General features: G+C 43.4%; 1 protein-coding gene across 8 annotated transcripts in view; it reads left to right on the plus strand.

Annotated features, from left to right (window-relative positions):
• Nucleotides 1-17,704, plus strand: part of TTC7B (tetratricopeptide repeat domain 7B) — a 247,823-nt gene that overhangs the window by 151,835 nt on the left and 78,284 nt on the right. For all 8 annotated transcript variants that reach the window (XM_047739337.1, XM_047739338.1, XM_047739339.1 and 5 more), the window contains 2 exons: nt 4,661-4,733; nt 7,425-7,585. In XM_047739337.1, the coding sequence (XP_047595293.1) occupies nt 4,661-4,733; nt 7,425-7,585 (234 nt within the window). The remainder of the gene's footprint in view (nt 1-4,660; nt 4,734-7,424; nt 7,586-17,704) is intronic.

Raw genomic sequence — 17,704 nt, forward strand, 5'->3', positions numbered from 1 at the left:
TAGTTCGTGGGAATAAAGAGTAATGAAATCCTGCTTACCTACATGACCATCTTGAGGAAGGCTAACCTAAATTAGTATTTGTGGGAAATAAATAATATTTTTCAAAGGAATAAAATTATTTTGTTTCAAATACATTCATTAACTGGAACTATTCTGGTACACTGTAGACGTAAATCTGTAACGGAATGATTTGAAGTAAGTAAGAATGATCTGTATTATTTCTTAAATGTAAGCAGGTATTTAAAAACCACTTGGCGGAGAAGTACTTATTTGCTATGCATTGTAAATCTTCTCCCCACAATTCTATTAGGTCTACTATTGTTTGACTATTTTTTGTTTAAAGAGAAAGCGGTGTGACTCAGAAAGAATGAGGTGGGGGTCCCTGGCTGGCTCAGTCTGGGGGGCATGAGACTCTTGATCTTGGAGCCCCACATTGGGCATGAAGCCTGCTTTAAAAAGGGAAAGGGATGGGGTTATAGTTACAGCACGTGAAAATTAACTCAATTATCACTGAAGTCAGAACTCGGAAAGATTTGCTCTCTAGTGGACCCAAAGAGGCGATTTTTGAAAACATACCAGATGCATGACTGTGTCTTAACCCTGAGACCCCCAGCTGTGCACTGACTCATCACTCAGCCCAGCAACTGAACCAGCTCATTTGCCTGGTACAGAAGTGTCACGAAGAAAAACTGCTGTCTGCAAAGCTTTCTGAAGGTGTACAGCTGATCTGAAGGGCTCTCACATCCTCCAGAGAAAAACAAGCCTGCAAAGAGTAGAAAGCATGTTTCAGGAACTCCACCCCCCTCGCCTGACCATGTGCAGAAATCTAGGTTGCTCCACAAAGAGGAGGGGACATGGTGTCATTCGTGTTTGCCATACAAAGTGGCCCAGCGTGTCCAATCTCATTCTTTTTTCTCTCTCCCTCTGAGCTTAAGTTTAAGTAATGTGGTATGTTTTGTGGGTGTGGAGTGACCAACTATCCCGGTTTGCCAGGAACTGGGCAGTTTCCCAGAATGTGGGCCTTTCCATGCTAAAACCAGGACAGTCCTAGGCAAACTGGGACAAGTTGGTCATCTTATGTGTGTAACTCCTGAGTAATAGCTTTCATCAGGTTTATATATTTTTTTTCTTAATAATACACTGATGTCATGCCCACTAGAATCAGGACTAAAGGGACCTCAAAAACTGACTGAACAAGACAGCAGAGTGATGTGGTAGGGAGGCCAGGCCTCCGGATTTCACTTCTGGCTTTACCTCTTCAGCTGGATGCTCTTAGACAGGATGGTTAATAGTAGATGCTTTATAAACTGTAGTTATTACTGTTACAAGGTATGTGTTTTATGGGCCAGGATCAAATTGGCCAGTCTTCTCTATATTCTTGGTTCAGTTCTAGAGGATGTTGGAACCAGAGTCTAGAGAAGCACTGGTGTGACCTGAGTGCATGTCGAGTTTTAGCTGGGTGGTCTGGGAGGCCAGTCCATGCTTTTCAATAACAGCCTGGCATACCTCTCTCAGGGCGTGTTCCCACTGCACTGTAATGATCACTTTGGGTCTCCCCATCTGTGGGATGGGGGGAGCTCCTGAAGGAAGGGCACTTGAATTATTCTTTCATCTTCAGCCTCCCCAGTGGCTGGAGAAAGTACTGGCATCACAGTACGTACTGCATAATGTGTTGGTTGGATGGATGGGTAGATGAATGCATGACTAGGGTGGATGGTTGGATTAGTGGTAGGTGGATGGATAGATGGTTGGGTGGATGGTTGAGTGGATGGATAGGTGGATGAGTGGATGGATGGATGGATGGATGGATTGTTGGATGAGTAGATGGATGGATGGATGGGTGACTTGGGCAGGTGGATAGATGAATAGATGGGTGGGCAGATGGTTGGATGGTGAATAAGTGGATGGATGAGTGCCTAGAGTAGATAGATGGATGAAGAATGAATGGACAGATGGATAGATGGATGGAGGGATAGATGGATGGATGGGTTACTTGGGTAGGTGAATGAATGGGAGTAAGTGGATGGATAGATGGGCAACGTCAGCGAGCCAGCAATCTAATAATTCTTTCTTTCCTTATAGAAGAGAAATTGACTTAATGGATATGGAGGTGCTTTGACAAGGGAAGTGCTTTTGTGAGTGTCCCTGTGGTGCCATTTTTAGGTCTCTGGCTTTCTCCTAGCAGGTCCTCACTGTATGGGAATAGGCTTTATGAGGCTGCTTCAAATGCATGTGCAGAGGGGCACTAGGGTGCCTCAGTCTGTTCGACATCCAACTCTTGATCTCAGTTCAGGTCTGGATCTCAAGGTCATGAGTTCAAGTCCCCAGGGGGCTCCATGCTTGGTTTAGAGCCTACATTTAAAAAAAAAAAAAAAAAATCCATGTGCAGAGTCCAGCAGGCTTGTAGTTTTCAAGATTACTAATGTCCTTCCTCTTGCCTGCATCAACATGCCGATTTCTGCTGAGCGGATTTCTGGGGACATGGCTTTGCCACGGGAAGCATGGCTGCTGAAGCTGTTCTGCCTGACTGAAGCAAATTTTCTGGAGTCTACATGACCTCATCACTGTGCACTTTTTCTTGCTTTCTTGGACATTCTCCTTTATGTCTTTGTTGTTCTCATAGGCTAAAGTGGTCAGTTTAATTCATTAGCCAAATTACTGAAGTGAAATTTTTCAAATGTGAATGTTTAAGTTGTGTCTCCTAGAAACTTGGCAGTTGGATATCCATTATTAGTCAAGTTGGCAGTTCTTCAGTTTGTGCTGATGCACCATGGAAGGCTGAGATTTCTATTCCTTCTGGTTTGTTCCTTTCAGTGCTGTGGCTAGCAGTTAGTCTTTATTTGATGAGGCCAGAGTGGGGCCTTTGGTTAGGACTATCTTCGCCCACTCCCTGAACTCACTGGGCCATTGCCAGCTTCTCCCTTGGTTGGTGTTGGGCAGAGGCAGCCATGATTTGACTTAACTTCTTTTGTGACAACTCTAGACTGGGCTGAGAAAATTATAGCTCTGAGGATTTTTTTTTTTTTTTTGAAGTGGTAGAAACCTGGCTTTATCAATTGTGAAAGAAGATAAGATAAATAATGCTAAATAATTCAGAGTCTCTTCATAATTAATTTTGTAGTCATTTTTCCTGAGTAATCGGGAGAGACAGAAACCATGATATTCCAATCTCACTTTTTATGAATACTGAAAAAAAAATTCTTTGATGTATAAATTCATGGAAAACCAATACTTGTAAAATAAAAAAAGAAAAACTGGAGCCCACAGAGCAGACCTCACATAGCAATAAGACATTTAAAAAGGCGACACAGGCAACTACTCAGTCACCACCTCTTAAACTAAGATTGTGTCCTGAGGCAAGGTCACCACTGAAGACTCCCCAGGAATGGGAGTTTAGGTGCTTTGCTGTTGAGATTAACAAAAGGACAGAGCCCGCACCCCCCCCCCCCGCCACCCTGGGCCCCACCATGACACTTTTCCCCACAATTTGGTAGCATGGAGCTACCACATTTGCCTAAGCAATGCCCTAATTATTGAACTTTGTGTATTTTCTGGAAGCCAAATACCTGGAAGACTTTTGAGCCTCTCCATAGCAGGATGGACGGTTTCAGTAAAAGGCTTTATTACTACAGAAAAACCATCCTTGGCATGTTTAATGCAGTTGAATCCATAATGATTTGGCTTCCTTTTTTATCTCAAATTTGTTTTCTGCTGGTGGAAGATCCTCCTTAGTCACCGAGTGTTGACAGAAGACCATGAAGGGTTGTTTACCATCTGCCCCCCATTGGTAATTAGTCTGCCCCATAGTGCCTTTTAAAGAAAGTAAAAGGTCGTTTTTCTCTTCCTCCCCAATTTTTAAATGCAGAATTATGTCTTGTACATAGTCACATGTTGAGTTACTCCGGGTGGAGTATAGTCGACTTCCACATAAAAGCGAGGATGACTGTTTGCTGTCAGGTAGGAGGCCGGTACAGCCTCTCCCCATCCATTGTCAGAGGCCAATTAATAAAACCATGCCTGGTGCCCGGCCACAGAGCCCTGCATATCACAGTTACACAGTCTACATTAGTAAACTGCGTGGAACTTAGTAAAAGCTTCAAAAGACTGAATGAGAACCCTTCTTTTCTTCCCTTGGTTCATCAAAAACCAAAACCTTATTTTACAAGCAAAGCCAGGTCTTTGATTTTCATATGGTTTCTCTGAAATCCAGGCATTTGGATGAAGTAGCGTTAAGGCCAACCCAAAACTTAACCAAAGCAGCCGTCGCTTTGCCAAGGACACTCGTAACCTCCCCATGTCCCAGCATGACACATGGGCCTCTCCTGCTCGGCCCAAGGGGAGGCGTCTGCTGGGGGTGGGGGGGTCAGACCCCAGCGCCCGGAGGTCCTTCCCCTCGGGTTCCTCCTCGGAGCCAACAATCACGGGCTGCCACTTCAGATGCCGGAGAAGACACAGAAGCACACTCCTGTGTCCTACCTGCCCACAGTCCTGACAGGGAACATGAGTTACATTTGTGGGTGGACCAGAGAGAAGAGTTTAAGTGAAACATCATGTAGCTAAATACGTGGCTTTGGTGTGAAACAGCAACTGTGAATACCCATTGGCTAGGAAAGGCAGGATGGCCTCTCCCGTGTACTAATGGCCACCAATACTTTTTCAGGGCCCACAGCCTGTCACCTACAGATCACCAAGCAGCTTTCTACCTGGCTCTGCAGCTGGCCATCTCCAGACAGGTCAGTTTCTCCCACGTTCCCTAAACCCGGGGCACGCTCTGTCTCCATACAGTTCCTTCAGCACCTCCGTGTGAGGCCGTAGCTGGTCTCTCGTTCACCTGAGGCGGACTTGGAGCCGGGGTCTCTTCTGAGAGGATGCTGACCCCTCACAGCACAGCCACGGGTGTTTCGGTCAGTTTGAGCCCCTGCTGGAAAGACGCAGGTGTCGCAGGCTCTGCTTTGGGAGAGGAAGTCCCAGCTCTGGAGGGTTCGGAGGGCAGCACGGGATGCAGTTCATGGCATGTGCCCTGAGCCCAGGAGTTACCAAGGAGCCTTTGTTGCTTGCTGGCAGGCCCAGCACTGAGCTGCCTGGTGGGGAATGAGCCACTGGCTGTCACGACGAAGATGCCAGCCGGCAGGGGCGAGAGTTACCTGCTTCCTTTATAACATGTAGAAGATAGGGACAATCACAGTAGCTCCCTCCTCCAAATGTGGGACTCGGAAGCATGCTTCTTGCTGGAGAGGCAAGCTCTGCTGGCCTTCATCTTCTCAATGGCAGCTTCTAGAAGCTGCCTTGGCCACGCTCACCCCCTCCTGTCCCCTCCCAGCTGCTCTGAGGCTCTGGCCTCATGCCTGCCTGCCCACCAGGTGCAGGACACTGGTGGTAACCCCAGCACATTCCTGAGTGCTGACTGGAGGGTGAAGCAAAGGTCAGTTCCCCAGACATGCCATTCCCGGGGCAGGCCTGGGCTGTAGGCATGCCTCTGACTCCCCGCACGCCTGGGAATGGTGTGGAGGAATGGCTTCCAGTGGTGACCAAGATGACTCCTCCATACAGGCCCTGTCGCCTGGTGTGGTGGGGCTCACAGCTGTACCGATGGGGAGCTGCTAGGCAGCAGCTGGGCGCTGGTCCCCCCCTCCCCTGGGAGCTCTTCTCACCTGTGCAAAGCCTCTTTCCAGTGGCCTGCACTTCTCCCTCCTCCTGCTCAGCTCTTCTGTTCGGGATCTGTCCTCCTCCCCAGACTAGGTTCCATGAGAGCAGAGGCCCTTGTCCGTCATCCTCATCGCTTTACCCCAGCAGCTGGAACACTGCCCGACATGTGTTAGGCACCCAGTAATGCTCGTCCCGTGAAGGAACCAGCTTTGAGTTCCTTCAAGTCATCTAGCCCTCAAGGGCATCATGTTGTACCATAAAGCAGTTTGCCCCTGCTTGTTCTGGTCATACCTGCAAATCACCACCATGAGTAGACCTGCCTTTCCGCCCTCCTTGTAAGCGCAGGCTGGGTGCCGTCCACACGTTGGGTGTTCGCCCTGAGGAGAGGATAAGTGGATGAGGCCTCGTGGGTGCAGCTGCCACCTTTGTGGTCCCACACCCTAAGGCCCACACTCTGTGGGACGGTGTCCCTGCTGGACAGGGGCCCAGGGCTGTAGCCCTCTTGTCTTTAGAGCCAATGCCATTTGAGCAGGAGGAGAGGACAGGAGGGGAATCGGAAGGTCTGGTGCCACTCTTGTCCTAGTCAGTCAGTAGCTAAATGGCAGCGCTCAAGCCATGTCACCTCCCTGGACTGGGCTCCGTCCCTGTAAATGAAGGGCTGGGCTGGGACAGCCCTGAGGCTGTGGCTCGGTGGTAGAAAGGCTCTGTAGCCAGCATTTATAACTTAAATCCGTCAAAAATAGGATATCAGAGAGGAAAGTGAAGAGGTTTGGGAAGCCGTGGCTTCTTCCTGTAGGAGTGAGGAGACCGAGGACTGAGAAGAGGCAGGAGAGCTGAGAAGAGGTCCGGCATGGACTGGAGCTGGAGGAGAGGGGCAGACAGGAAGAAGTCCCTGGGGAGGTTGTGTAAGAATGCTTCAGTCCCGAGCTCTATTTCGAAATCCAGTGTCAGGTTCTAATTCTTCCTGGTCACTGTTAAACCTGCATGGAATCTCGGGTGTTCAAATATCCATTATGTATGCATTTTATCTACCCTGGTGCTTAGGTGATTTTGAAGGAAGTCTTGAACAGCTCTTGCATTTTTCAAGGTTAAGCCCGTCTCCCGTCCGATTTGAATTTGGATACATCTGCTTTGTATGTGGCATTGCAATTTGTTTCTCAGATGGAGCTGTTTGGGGTTGTAGTTTGGAAAGGTGTGGGGTTTTTGTTTGTTTGTTTGTTTGCATATTTCCTTGATATCTAATGGAGGTGTCCTGGACTAAGGAACTTGGAAAGACTCACAGGTGTCTGATCGTCTGGAAAACTCTGTTTAAGTTTTGCAACTCACTGTGTACTTCAGTTGGGTGAGACCTTAAAAAACGAGAACGGTTCAGCTAAGGTAGTTTAATTCCACTAAGAACCTCTGGCAACTTGTATGTCTGTCCACTGAGAGTGAAATTATCTTGGGCACAATCAAGAGTACATCACCTTTGCAGAAAAGAGAAATTGTGTTTTAGGGAGAAACAAAAGATTTGGGACTGGCAGTCTTACAGAGAAACAGAGCCTCTTGCCTCACTCCCTGGGTCACACCATCGCTTCAAGAGGACATCTGCTTGCATGTCTGTGGTTAATATCCCAGGGCGATCACAGAGATTAGAATCTGAGTGTGGCACAGGGTGAAGCAACTTTTGATATTTACAGAGAGTCAGATATTGAAGTGGCAGCTTCGTGTGTCTGTGTGTGTGCGCGTGCGCACATACACGCGTGTTTTAAAATTCTTTTTGATTTTGTTTTAACCAGATCCCAGAGGCTCTGGGGTACGTCCGCCAAGCTCTTCAACTTCAAGGTGATGACGCCAACTCCCTGCACCTCCTTGCCCTCCTCCTATCTGCACAAAAGCATTACCACGATGCTCTGAATATCATTGACATGGCCCTCAGTGAATATCCGGAGAATTTTATGTAAGTGCTCCTGGCCTTTCGTTTTCCCATACTCAGAAAGTTACTCACTTTCACTCCTCCCCCCTTCCTTCATTCTATTTCATTTAAGTCCTTCGTGGATATCCTGAGGATAAATAGTACAAACTTCCCTTATTCTTATTTCTCCATGATATTTGGAAACAGGCATAGCCTGTTAGGTCACCCTTATTTATTATCTATTTAGTTAATCTTATTTAGTTTAAAAATACCTTATTGGGTCTTTTCTAGTGTGTACCTTTGGTGCACGCAAGATGATTTTAGGTGGATGGTGGATGAACATTTTTACTGTAATCGTTTTACATTTTTAAGTAGAAAAAAAATCTACTGCCTATCAAAGTGTGATTTCACAGAAATTATTGGTCAGGGGGAGATGACAGATCTTTTAAATGAGTCGTCTTAAAGTCAGTTTGAAGAAAATAGTGAGTAAATGCTACTGCAGATATGCCCAGCTGCGGTAGCAGTTAGACCGAACAGGCCCAAAGACAAGCCTGGGAAACACGCTCCGTGGCTGGTTTGTCCTCATTACCAGCACCTTCTGCTAATTCCAGGGGCTGTCATATTTTAGGCAACTTCCACCAAGGTACCTGACCTCTCTATGCCTTGGTTCATTCTCTAGGAACTAGAATTCCTTAAATAAATCAGTTCATCTCTGTACCCAACTGAAGAATTGCCATCATAAGCTGCCATAGGCATGACTGTCTGCTTATCTTCCCGACATTCCTCCAAATCCCTGAATCCAGGCCTGTCGGGGAGGCTTTGTGGAGAAGGGCATTGTCATGTGGGCGCTCAGTTCCCATTTTATCCGCAGTGGAGTAGCCTGGTAACCAGGACACAGCAGCCAGAAACAGTAAACACCGCGCACACTGGCAGATTCTAATTGTCTAAGTGGCAGGGTCAGTGGTGGCTGGGGGGCGGCGGGGGCGGGGGGGGGGGTTGTGGGCGGGGGCTCGGGGCAGCTCTCATCACTTGGGGAAATCAGTGCCATCAGCACCATGGCGAATTTTAAGTGGATCGACTTTGGCTTTATTTCTCTGCCTCATCACCTCACTGTCTTTAATCAGTGTGTTTCAGCAGCTCGCCTTGGAAAATTGGTTCACACATTTCCATTACAGACATTTCTTGGTCTTCAAGTGAAAAGGGCACTTCTCTTCTCCCCATCGAGAAAATTCTCATTATAATCCAGGCATCCTCTGACTAGAGATTTCTTTTGTAGGTTCAGCTATCTGCACCAAGTGCACTAAAGAGCCTTGTTTCAGGGTTTTGCTTCGTGCTAGCCTCACACTTGCTCTGTTGCACACCGAGTGTGTTTCTGAGTTTCCTGCAAAGCTGATTAGCCCCAGGGATCTTCAGGCAGTCAGTGCACTTTAAAGAGTACTCAGTCCTTTCCCCATCAGTAAGGGACAACCTTGATGCAACTGAAGTCAGTTTCTCTCATCAGTATTTATAAAGCGGCGTTCCCTGCCTCCCACCCCTAACACCTCCAGCATGCATCTCCTGTGTAGACAGCCCAGGGTGTCATCCGAGAGGAGGCTTATTAAACTAATAGCCACACCATGCAGTGAGCAGTAAACAGTGGTGGCTAATATGGTAATGCTTCCAAGTGACAGCAGCTGACAGCCTTTTCAAGTAGAATAAGTAAGGAACAGCAGTAGAGATATTTGAGGAATGCGAGCCTGTTATTTTAATGTTAAGCTGTAAGCTCAAAAAAGCAAAGCATATGGCAGCAGGTCTGAGAGCAGCCGATGACTTGTTTGCTTTTTAAATATTTGTATTTCTTCCTATGTGATGGGAAACTTCTTCCCAAGAATACTTTATTAAAAGTTGGGGCCAGATGTAGTTGGTGGATCCCGTGGTTTCCTTCCAAACCCAGGGTAAAACATTTCAACACCAACCAAAACAAGATTATGTGGGCACCTGTCCCGAATCCTGGGCAGTAGTATCTGGTTGTTTGTGACAAGCCTGTCTCCCCCCGCAGAACCGTAGACTCTCGGAAGCCCGGGAGGGCCTCATGCTTCTTGCGTCCCATCAGCCAGACGCAGGCTGAGGGCATGGCTGGTGTTTCCTCCACCCCTGCGGGCTGGAAGTAAAGGGCCTCACCACAGTTGGGCTGAGCCCTGTTTAACTGTTGGTCAGTTCAACTGTTGAACAGAGAATGGATTTCACTAGCCTCTTCACCTGATGCCGAGAATCGCAGACATACTGGTCCCTGTCAGGTGCACTCAAGGTACTTAAACACCTGCCCCTCCAAGGACCTTGAGCTGTGTGAGCTACTGCATTTAAGACATCTGTAATGGTAATCACTCAGTACCTGGTAGGAATTCATATGATCAGGATGACTGGTACTTCCCCAGTGTTCCTCAAATACTGTATTTTAGAATTCCTCAAAGTTGTTGTTATTAAATATTGAGTAAAAGTCAAAGGATACTTATTAAATATACTTAAAAAAATAATATGACTAACATGTTTAAGAAAAAGAAGATTAATATTACCTATGAATTTCCTGTGCGCCCCTGTCTGTCCTGTCCCCTTACTGTCTAACATCTCTGGATGTTAACCGCATCCTGAATTGCAGGCAGAGCATTCCCTTAGGGGAATATATGTATATATTCCCCTATATGCCATATATGTTCACACTCCCAAATAATAAAATTTTTATAAAAATTTCTAGTTTTGCATATTTGAAAAATTTTATAAAAATTTCTAGTTTTGCTATTTGAAAAATTTTCAGCGGCCTTGTACTGAATATATCCTTATACTGCTTGCTTCCGTTGCTTAACATCACATTCCTGGGGTTCGTCCTTACTGCATGCAGCAACAATTTATTCCTTTATGCCCATATGTAGTATTTTTTTATATAAATATACCATGATGTGTTTTTCCAGGCTGTTGGAAGTGGCTATACAGGTGTTTGAAGTTTTCAGCTATTAGAAACAACGCTGCTGTAGATATCCCTGTACGTGTCTCCTGGCACACGGGTGCACGTACTTCTCTGGGGATTACCTGGGAGTGAGATGGTTGGGTCAAAGGATGAGCCTCTTCCATTTCACCAAATAATTCCAAACCATTTTCCAAGGAGGCTGTGCCACTGTACGCTCCCAGCGGCAGCGCCTGAGAGCATGTGGGGCCACACATACCGATGCTCCCTCACATTTCAGACTTATTCTTGGCCGCGTGGTTGCTGTTTCATGGCGTCACATTGTGAGTTTAAGTGGCATGATGAGGTTGAACACTTCTGTCTCTGTTTATTGGTCATTTAGCTTTCCTGTTCTGTGAAGCACACGGAGAAGTCTTTCCTCTTTGCTAACTGGGTTGACTTTTTCATGCCAACTCGTAAAATTTCTTTATATATTATGGCTGTAAGGCCCTTTGTTGCTTACATGTGTTCCAGAACTCATCTCCTCATCTGTGACTTGTTTTCTGATGAATGGAAGTTCTTGTTTTTAAAGTAGTTGAATTTATCAACCATTTCCTTCATGGATTGTACTTTCTGCGTCTAGTTTATTCCCTTCCCTTCTCCGGGGTCATGAAGACAGTCTCCTAAGTTATATTCTAAGAGTGCTTTGTGTTACCTTTCACACTTAAATCTAAGGGTCCATCTAGAAATGATTGTTATGTCTGTATGGTGTGACGGATTCAGGGTGGTGTTCCCACATGTGGATACCCAGTTGTCCCCGTGTCATGTACTGAAAAGCTCCCTTTCCCTGTGGCTCCACATGCTACTTTGTCTTAAATCAGATGCCCATATGTGGGTGAGGGAGCCAGTGGAACTATTTCTGACCTTTCTACTTGGTTCTTTGAGTCAGGGTGCCCATCTCTGTGTGATTACCACTTTATTATTATTATTATTATCATCATCATTATTATTACTATTATTATTACAACTTTATTATATGTGAAGTATGTCCATCCCTGTATCTTGCTCTTCAAGAGTGTTGTGGCCATTTCAGGCCTTTGAGTTTGCATGTAAGTTTTTGAATCAAGTTTGTCAAGTTCAACAACAACAACAAAGTCTATTGGGATGACATTTAATCTAATAGCTTGGGAAGAATTCTATATTTGTGACAGTGGGTTTTCTAAACCATGGCCATTATATCTATTTAGGTTTTTAAAGATACTTTTTAATGAAGTCTTACAATTTTTCATATAAATATTTTGCCCGTTTTTTACTAGATTTATTCCTAGTTACCCAAAAAAATTTTCATTTGATACACTGTATGTATACAGTTTTTTTAATCAGATTTACTATCTACATGTTGCTAGTGTATATAGAAAGGCAGCTGATTTGTGTACATTCTTCTTGACCTAATAACTCAGCTAAACTCTTGTTAATTCTAACAATTTATGTGTAGATTAGTTTGGACTTCCTACACAGACAGCTTTTTTCTGAAATAATAAAATTTAGTTTCTTTATCTCTAATCCTTCAACTTTTTAAAATTGGCCTTACCAGATTATGTAGGACCTTCAACTCCTGGTTTGCTAAGAGTTGATCTTTTTCAATCATGAAGTGATACTGAATTTTATCAAATGCTTCTTCTGTATTTGTTGAGATGATTATATGGTTTTGCTCCTTTAACCTGGGGATGTTACATTACTTGATTTTTTTTAATAAAAGATTTTATTTATTTATCTGACAGAGATCACAAGTAGGCAGAGAGGCAGGCAGAGAGAGAAGAAGGGAAGCGGGCTCCCTGCTAAGCAGAGAGCCCAATGTGGGGCTCGATCCCAGGACCCCGGGATCATGACCTGAGCTGAAGGCAGAGGCTTTAACCCACTGAGCCACCCAGACATCCCCTTATTACTTGATATTTTTAAATATTAAATTAACCTTGCATTCCCAGAATAAGCTCAACTTGATCATGACATACTAAGCTTTTTTTAATAGATTCGGTTTACTAATTTTTAAGGAACGTATATATTTGTTCATATGTGAAATAACAAGCGATTTTCCTTTCTCACTGTATAAGTCAGGTTTTGGCATCAAGGTTGGGCGAGCCTCATAAAATAAGTTGGAGTGATTCTTTTTTGTGTGTTTTAGAATTGTTCGTGTAAGATTGGAATTATCTGTTTCTAGAATGATAAGTTTCAGTAGAATTTGCCTGTAAAACCATCTGGGGCTGGTCTCTTTTTCTAAGGAAAAGCTTCTGATGCTTTTACAAAAATGATTATAGGATATTCAGGTTTTCTGCTTCATTTTTTAAGCTATGTGAAACATAGAAGCTAAAATATATATAACATGTATATATTTTAAGGGTTTGTCCATTTGATCTAAAACTTAAATTTCTTGGGATGGAGCTGTTCATGTTTTTTAATTATCTGTTTATTGTCATACAGCACCTGCGGTTAAGTCTTTTTCATTCCTAATATTGCTTAATGTGCCTTCTTTTTTATTTTCTTGAATAGCCTTGCCAGAAATTTGTCTGTTACGTTGACCTTTTCAAAGAACCAGCTTCTTTATGGTCTCAACTATATATTTACTTCTGTTTCATGAATTTCTGTTCTTATTTCCAACATTTCCTTTCTTCTTTTTTCTTTGAGTTTTTTCTGTTTTACCTGGTTTTCCTTCTTAATCTCTCAAGTTTGGTGTTTAGTTAGTTAATTTTTTGTCTTATTTTCTGACATAAACATTTAAGACATAATTTCCCAAGTGCTGCTTTAGTTGTAGACCACAATTTCAGTATCTGAAATTTTTATCATTTAGTTCAAATCATTTTAAATTTCCATTATTCTTCTTTGGCTCCTTCGTTATTTTAGAACTGTGTTTTCTAATTGTCAAATATATGGGGTTTTTCCCCCACTTACCTTTCGCTAATGAGCTTTTAACAACTTCATTGTATTGTGTTCAGAGACTGTCATCTTACATGAACTTGGAACGTATTGAGACTTGTTCTGTGGCCCAGCATATGGTCACATCTTATAAATCCTCCATGTGTGCCTAAAAAGAATGCTTTCTGCATTTAGGGGTACATTTTATACATTTTATTAGATTAAGCTATTAACTCTGCTATTCAGATCTTCTTTATTCTTACTGATGGTTTTTGTTTGCTTAATTGGTTAATTATTGAGCAGAGATGTGTTGAAATCTACCACTGGGATGGTAGAGTGTCCTATTTCACCACATAGTCATAGCAATGTTTGCTTTATATAGTTTAAAGCTGTGCTCTTAGGTGCATATAAATTTAGAATTGCTGTCTTCCTGGTAGATTCAACCCTTTATCTTTATGTAATAAGTTACATAATTCATTTTGACTCAGAATCTCGTTTGGATGCGATCCACACATATCCACAACACTTCTCTACATTTGTGTGTCCATTTACAGATACACATATGCCGCATGTGTGTGTGCATGTGTTTGCACGTGTATGCTTAATGTATCTTTCTTCATTCTCCTACCTTGAACTTTTTATAGTCTAATGTTTTAGATTCACTCTTGTGCTCATTATATACAGCTGATTTTTTTTTTTTTTTAACTCAGACTGACAGTCTTATCTGGAACATTTAGTTCATTTCCATTTACTGTAAATACTGGTACATTTGTGTTAGTATCTCCTCCTTCTTCGGTGCTTTCTCTTTGTCCTGCCCTTTCCTTCATAGTCTATCCTCTTTCTTCCTTCCTTCTTCTTTTAGGTTCATTATGTTTTTATTATGTGTTTTTTTTTTTTCTTACTGATTTGGAAAAGAAGCATTCTGTTTTGGTTGTTGTTTAGTGATTATCCTAGAAATTTTAGTGAGGGTCTGTTGCTGGCACACTTTTTCAGTTTGTTTCTGAAAATATATTGGCTTTACCTCAAAAGAGCTTTTCCAACTGGATATATAATTCTAGGCTTACATTTTCTCACAGCACAAATGATCCTGCTCCTCTTGTAGTTGTTGAGAAGTCAACTGTTTGTTTAATTTTAGATCATTTTAATGTCATCTGTCTTTTCTCCCGGGCCACTTCCAATTGCCGTTGTTGCCGGCGCTGTATGTTCTCACTGTGAAACAGCTCAGAGTGGCTCCTGCTCGGTCGGAGTTACAGGGCTATCTTAAGCTGCAGGTTGATATTTGTTGTATTGTTTATCATTTCTAGAAAATTCTCAGCCATTACTTCTTCAAATACTTCTTCTCTTAACAGCATGGAGTTGGGGCTTGCTTTTTTGGGGGCGGGGGGGGGGTATGCTCCATACCTAGCATAGAGCCCAATGCAGGGCTTGAACTTGTGATGCTGACATCAAGGTCAGATGCTTAACTGACTGAGCCCCCCCAGGTCTTGTTTTTTATTTAGTCTGATAATTCCTGCCTTTTGTCTTCAGTGTTTAGTCCATTCACATTTAATGTAGGTAATGCTATGGTTGGATTTATGTCTACAGTTTCTCTCTGTGTCCTGTCTTATTTTGTTCCTCCTGATCTGCCTTCTTTTTCTGTTGAAAACCAATTTTTGTAAAAACCCTTTAACTATTAAATACCTAAACAAAGGAATGAGAAATTACTTGCTGACAATGTATGAAATACCTTTAATGCATTGCAAGTTTTCCCCAAAATAAAATCTAACAAAGAACACATTTTTATATTGAAGAGGGTCTATAAATTCAGGTGGATTCACTATCTACTGTACTTGGTAGAGGATCCTTGACATTCCTTCTTTTGAAATGTAGCTTTGCAAAAATTTCCAAATTGATGACTCCATTTCACTCAGTGTTTTTCCTCATTGGCCCAAGAAGGTAGAAGTGGTTGCCAGGTGACATTCGGGACAGTCGTCTCTCCTGAGGACAGTACGGCAGTCTGTCAGCCAGCGCTTTGATCAACCGCTTGCAGACTTTGCGTCTCTGCCATGGGGATTCATTTTTAGATAAATATTGGGATGAGAGCTGATAATTCATTGCTTTTTGTCTTGGGAAAATATATCAGATAGTATCGTACATGCAGTGGCATCTGAGAATGGTAGTGTGACTGGAATGTTTTATTCTGATTCAGCAAGCCTCACAGTGGCCGTGAAGGGCAGGCGCTGCCGGGTTTAGTCTCTTGCCCTGAGACAGATCATGGTTACTCAGCTTTGCTAATTACAGATTATTAATTGATTTAAATTTTAATCTTTCTAATTTAAACCGTCAAATGTGACATGAAGCACAAGAAAGTATTTTGGAACCTTCAAGGATACAAATCCAAGTGGCACCACTGAGGTGTTTTGATGACTCTTTTAAGTATGTTTTCTGACCCATAACTTTGATACATGAGGAGATGTCTAAACAAGTCCTCAGTCACCTGGCTAGAAGACCACCAGCTCCTCTAAACACTACTGTGTATGATTTTCTACTCTTGCACCTGGAGAGCAGATCTTGTCACGCAGATCCTATCATGTAATCACAATTCTTTTCATGCCAACAGGAACTAACTATGGAAAGAAGTGAACATATATAACATTTATTCATTCACTCATTAAGTGGCGATAACCAGTAGCATCTATATACCACCTTGGTATAGACAACTCTTAGCAGCACTTAACACATTTTTTTAAGTGGGTTCCATGCTGGCCCCAGTTCGAGGCTTGAACTCACAACTCTGAGATCAAAACCTGAGCTGAGATCAAGAGTCAGATGCTTGGGGTGCCTGGGTGACTCAGTGGGTTAGGCCTATCTTCGGCTTGGGTCACAATATCGGGGTCCTAGGATCAAGCCCTGCATCGGGCTCTCTGCTCCGCGGGGAGCCTGCTTCCCCCCCTCCCCCGCCTGTCTCTCTGCCTACTGGTAATCTCTCTCTCTCTGTGTCAAATAAATAAATAAAAATCTTTAAAAAAAAAAAAGAGAGAGAGAGAGAGAGAGTCAGATGCTTAACCGACTAAGCCACCCAGGTGCCCCAGCAAGTAACAGATTTTAAACTAATTTAATCGTCATGAGAATCACAGTAGATGATATGATCATACCTACAGATAAGAAAATTGAGGCACGGAATGGTAAACTAGTTTGTCCAAAATTACCCACCTTGTCAGTGACAGAGTCATGATTTGAACCTGAGTGGTCTGGCCTCAACATCTGTGCTCTTGACCACCACTTCTGGAGCTCGGAGTTGCTACCACATTCCACATGCCATGCCAGATATCGGGAATGCTGCCACGAATAAGAGAAAGACAGTTCATGCTTTCTTAGAGCTAGCATTCCACACGAACAGGATTTTTCTGCTGTCTCCCCTGTCAATCTTAGCAATAAACTGGAAAACATGGTTAGGATCATTCTTGACTCAAGTGGAGCATGTATCTTGTTTTAAAAAAAATCATTACTTGGCAAGTAAGACTGCCTCTTTCTCACTCTGTCCTACTTGCATTCAGTTTAAGTAGAAATGTGATACCGAGTCATGTTTTGATGTAGTGATTACTGAGAGGCCTGGTGCTGTGGGCTATCGTTGTGCCTGAGCTGAATGATGCAGTGAAGAACATGCCCATTAAATCTGCACTTGGTAGAAAATTGGGCCACAAAGTAAAGTTGTTCTCATTAACTCAAGAGAAGTAATCCGTGGGTACCTGAAGGATGTCTGGGAAGGATGAGTGCAAGGTTACCGACCGAGGGATGCCTGCCTCTCAGATACAAGTTGGAGAAGAGGATCTTTGGGCAAAGGAGGGTGGGGAGCCCCTCAAAAACACCATGGATCAAGGTGGAGCAAGTTCAGTGGTACACTAGCTCATTTAAAGTCGATTTGCCACAACAAAAAAACAATCCAAACAAAAAATGGGCAAAGTAACTTTTCTCCAAAGTAGACATCTCTCCAAAGTAGATATTCAGCTGGCCAATAAGCACATGAGGGGCGCCTGGGTGGCTCAGTGGGTTAAAGCCTCTGCCTTCGGCTCAGGTCATGATCCCAGGGTCCTGGGATCGAGCCCCACGTCGGGCTCTCTGCTTGCTGGGGAACCTGTTTCCTCCTGTCTCTCTGCCTGCCTCTCTGCCTACTTGTGATCTCTTTCTGTCAAATAAATAAATAAAATCTTAAAAAAAAATAAGCACATGAAAATATTCTTAGCATCATTAGTCATTGAGAAAATGCAAATCAAACAGTGAGATACCATTTTATACCCCTTAGGATGGCTGTTATTCACACACACATGACAGAAAGTTCCAAGTGTTGGCAAGGATGT

This window comes from Lutra lutra, chromosome 7 (genome assembly GCF_902655055.1).
Source record: "Lutra lutra chromosome 7, mLutLut1.2, whole genome shotgun sequence".
Classification (NCBI taxonomy): Eukaryota; Metazoa; Chordata; class Mammalia; order Carnivora; family Mustelidae; genus Lutra; species Lutra lutra.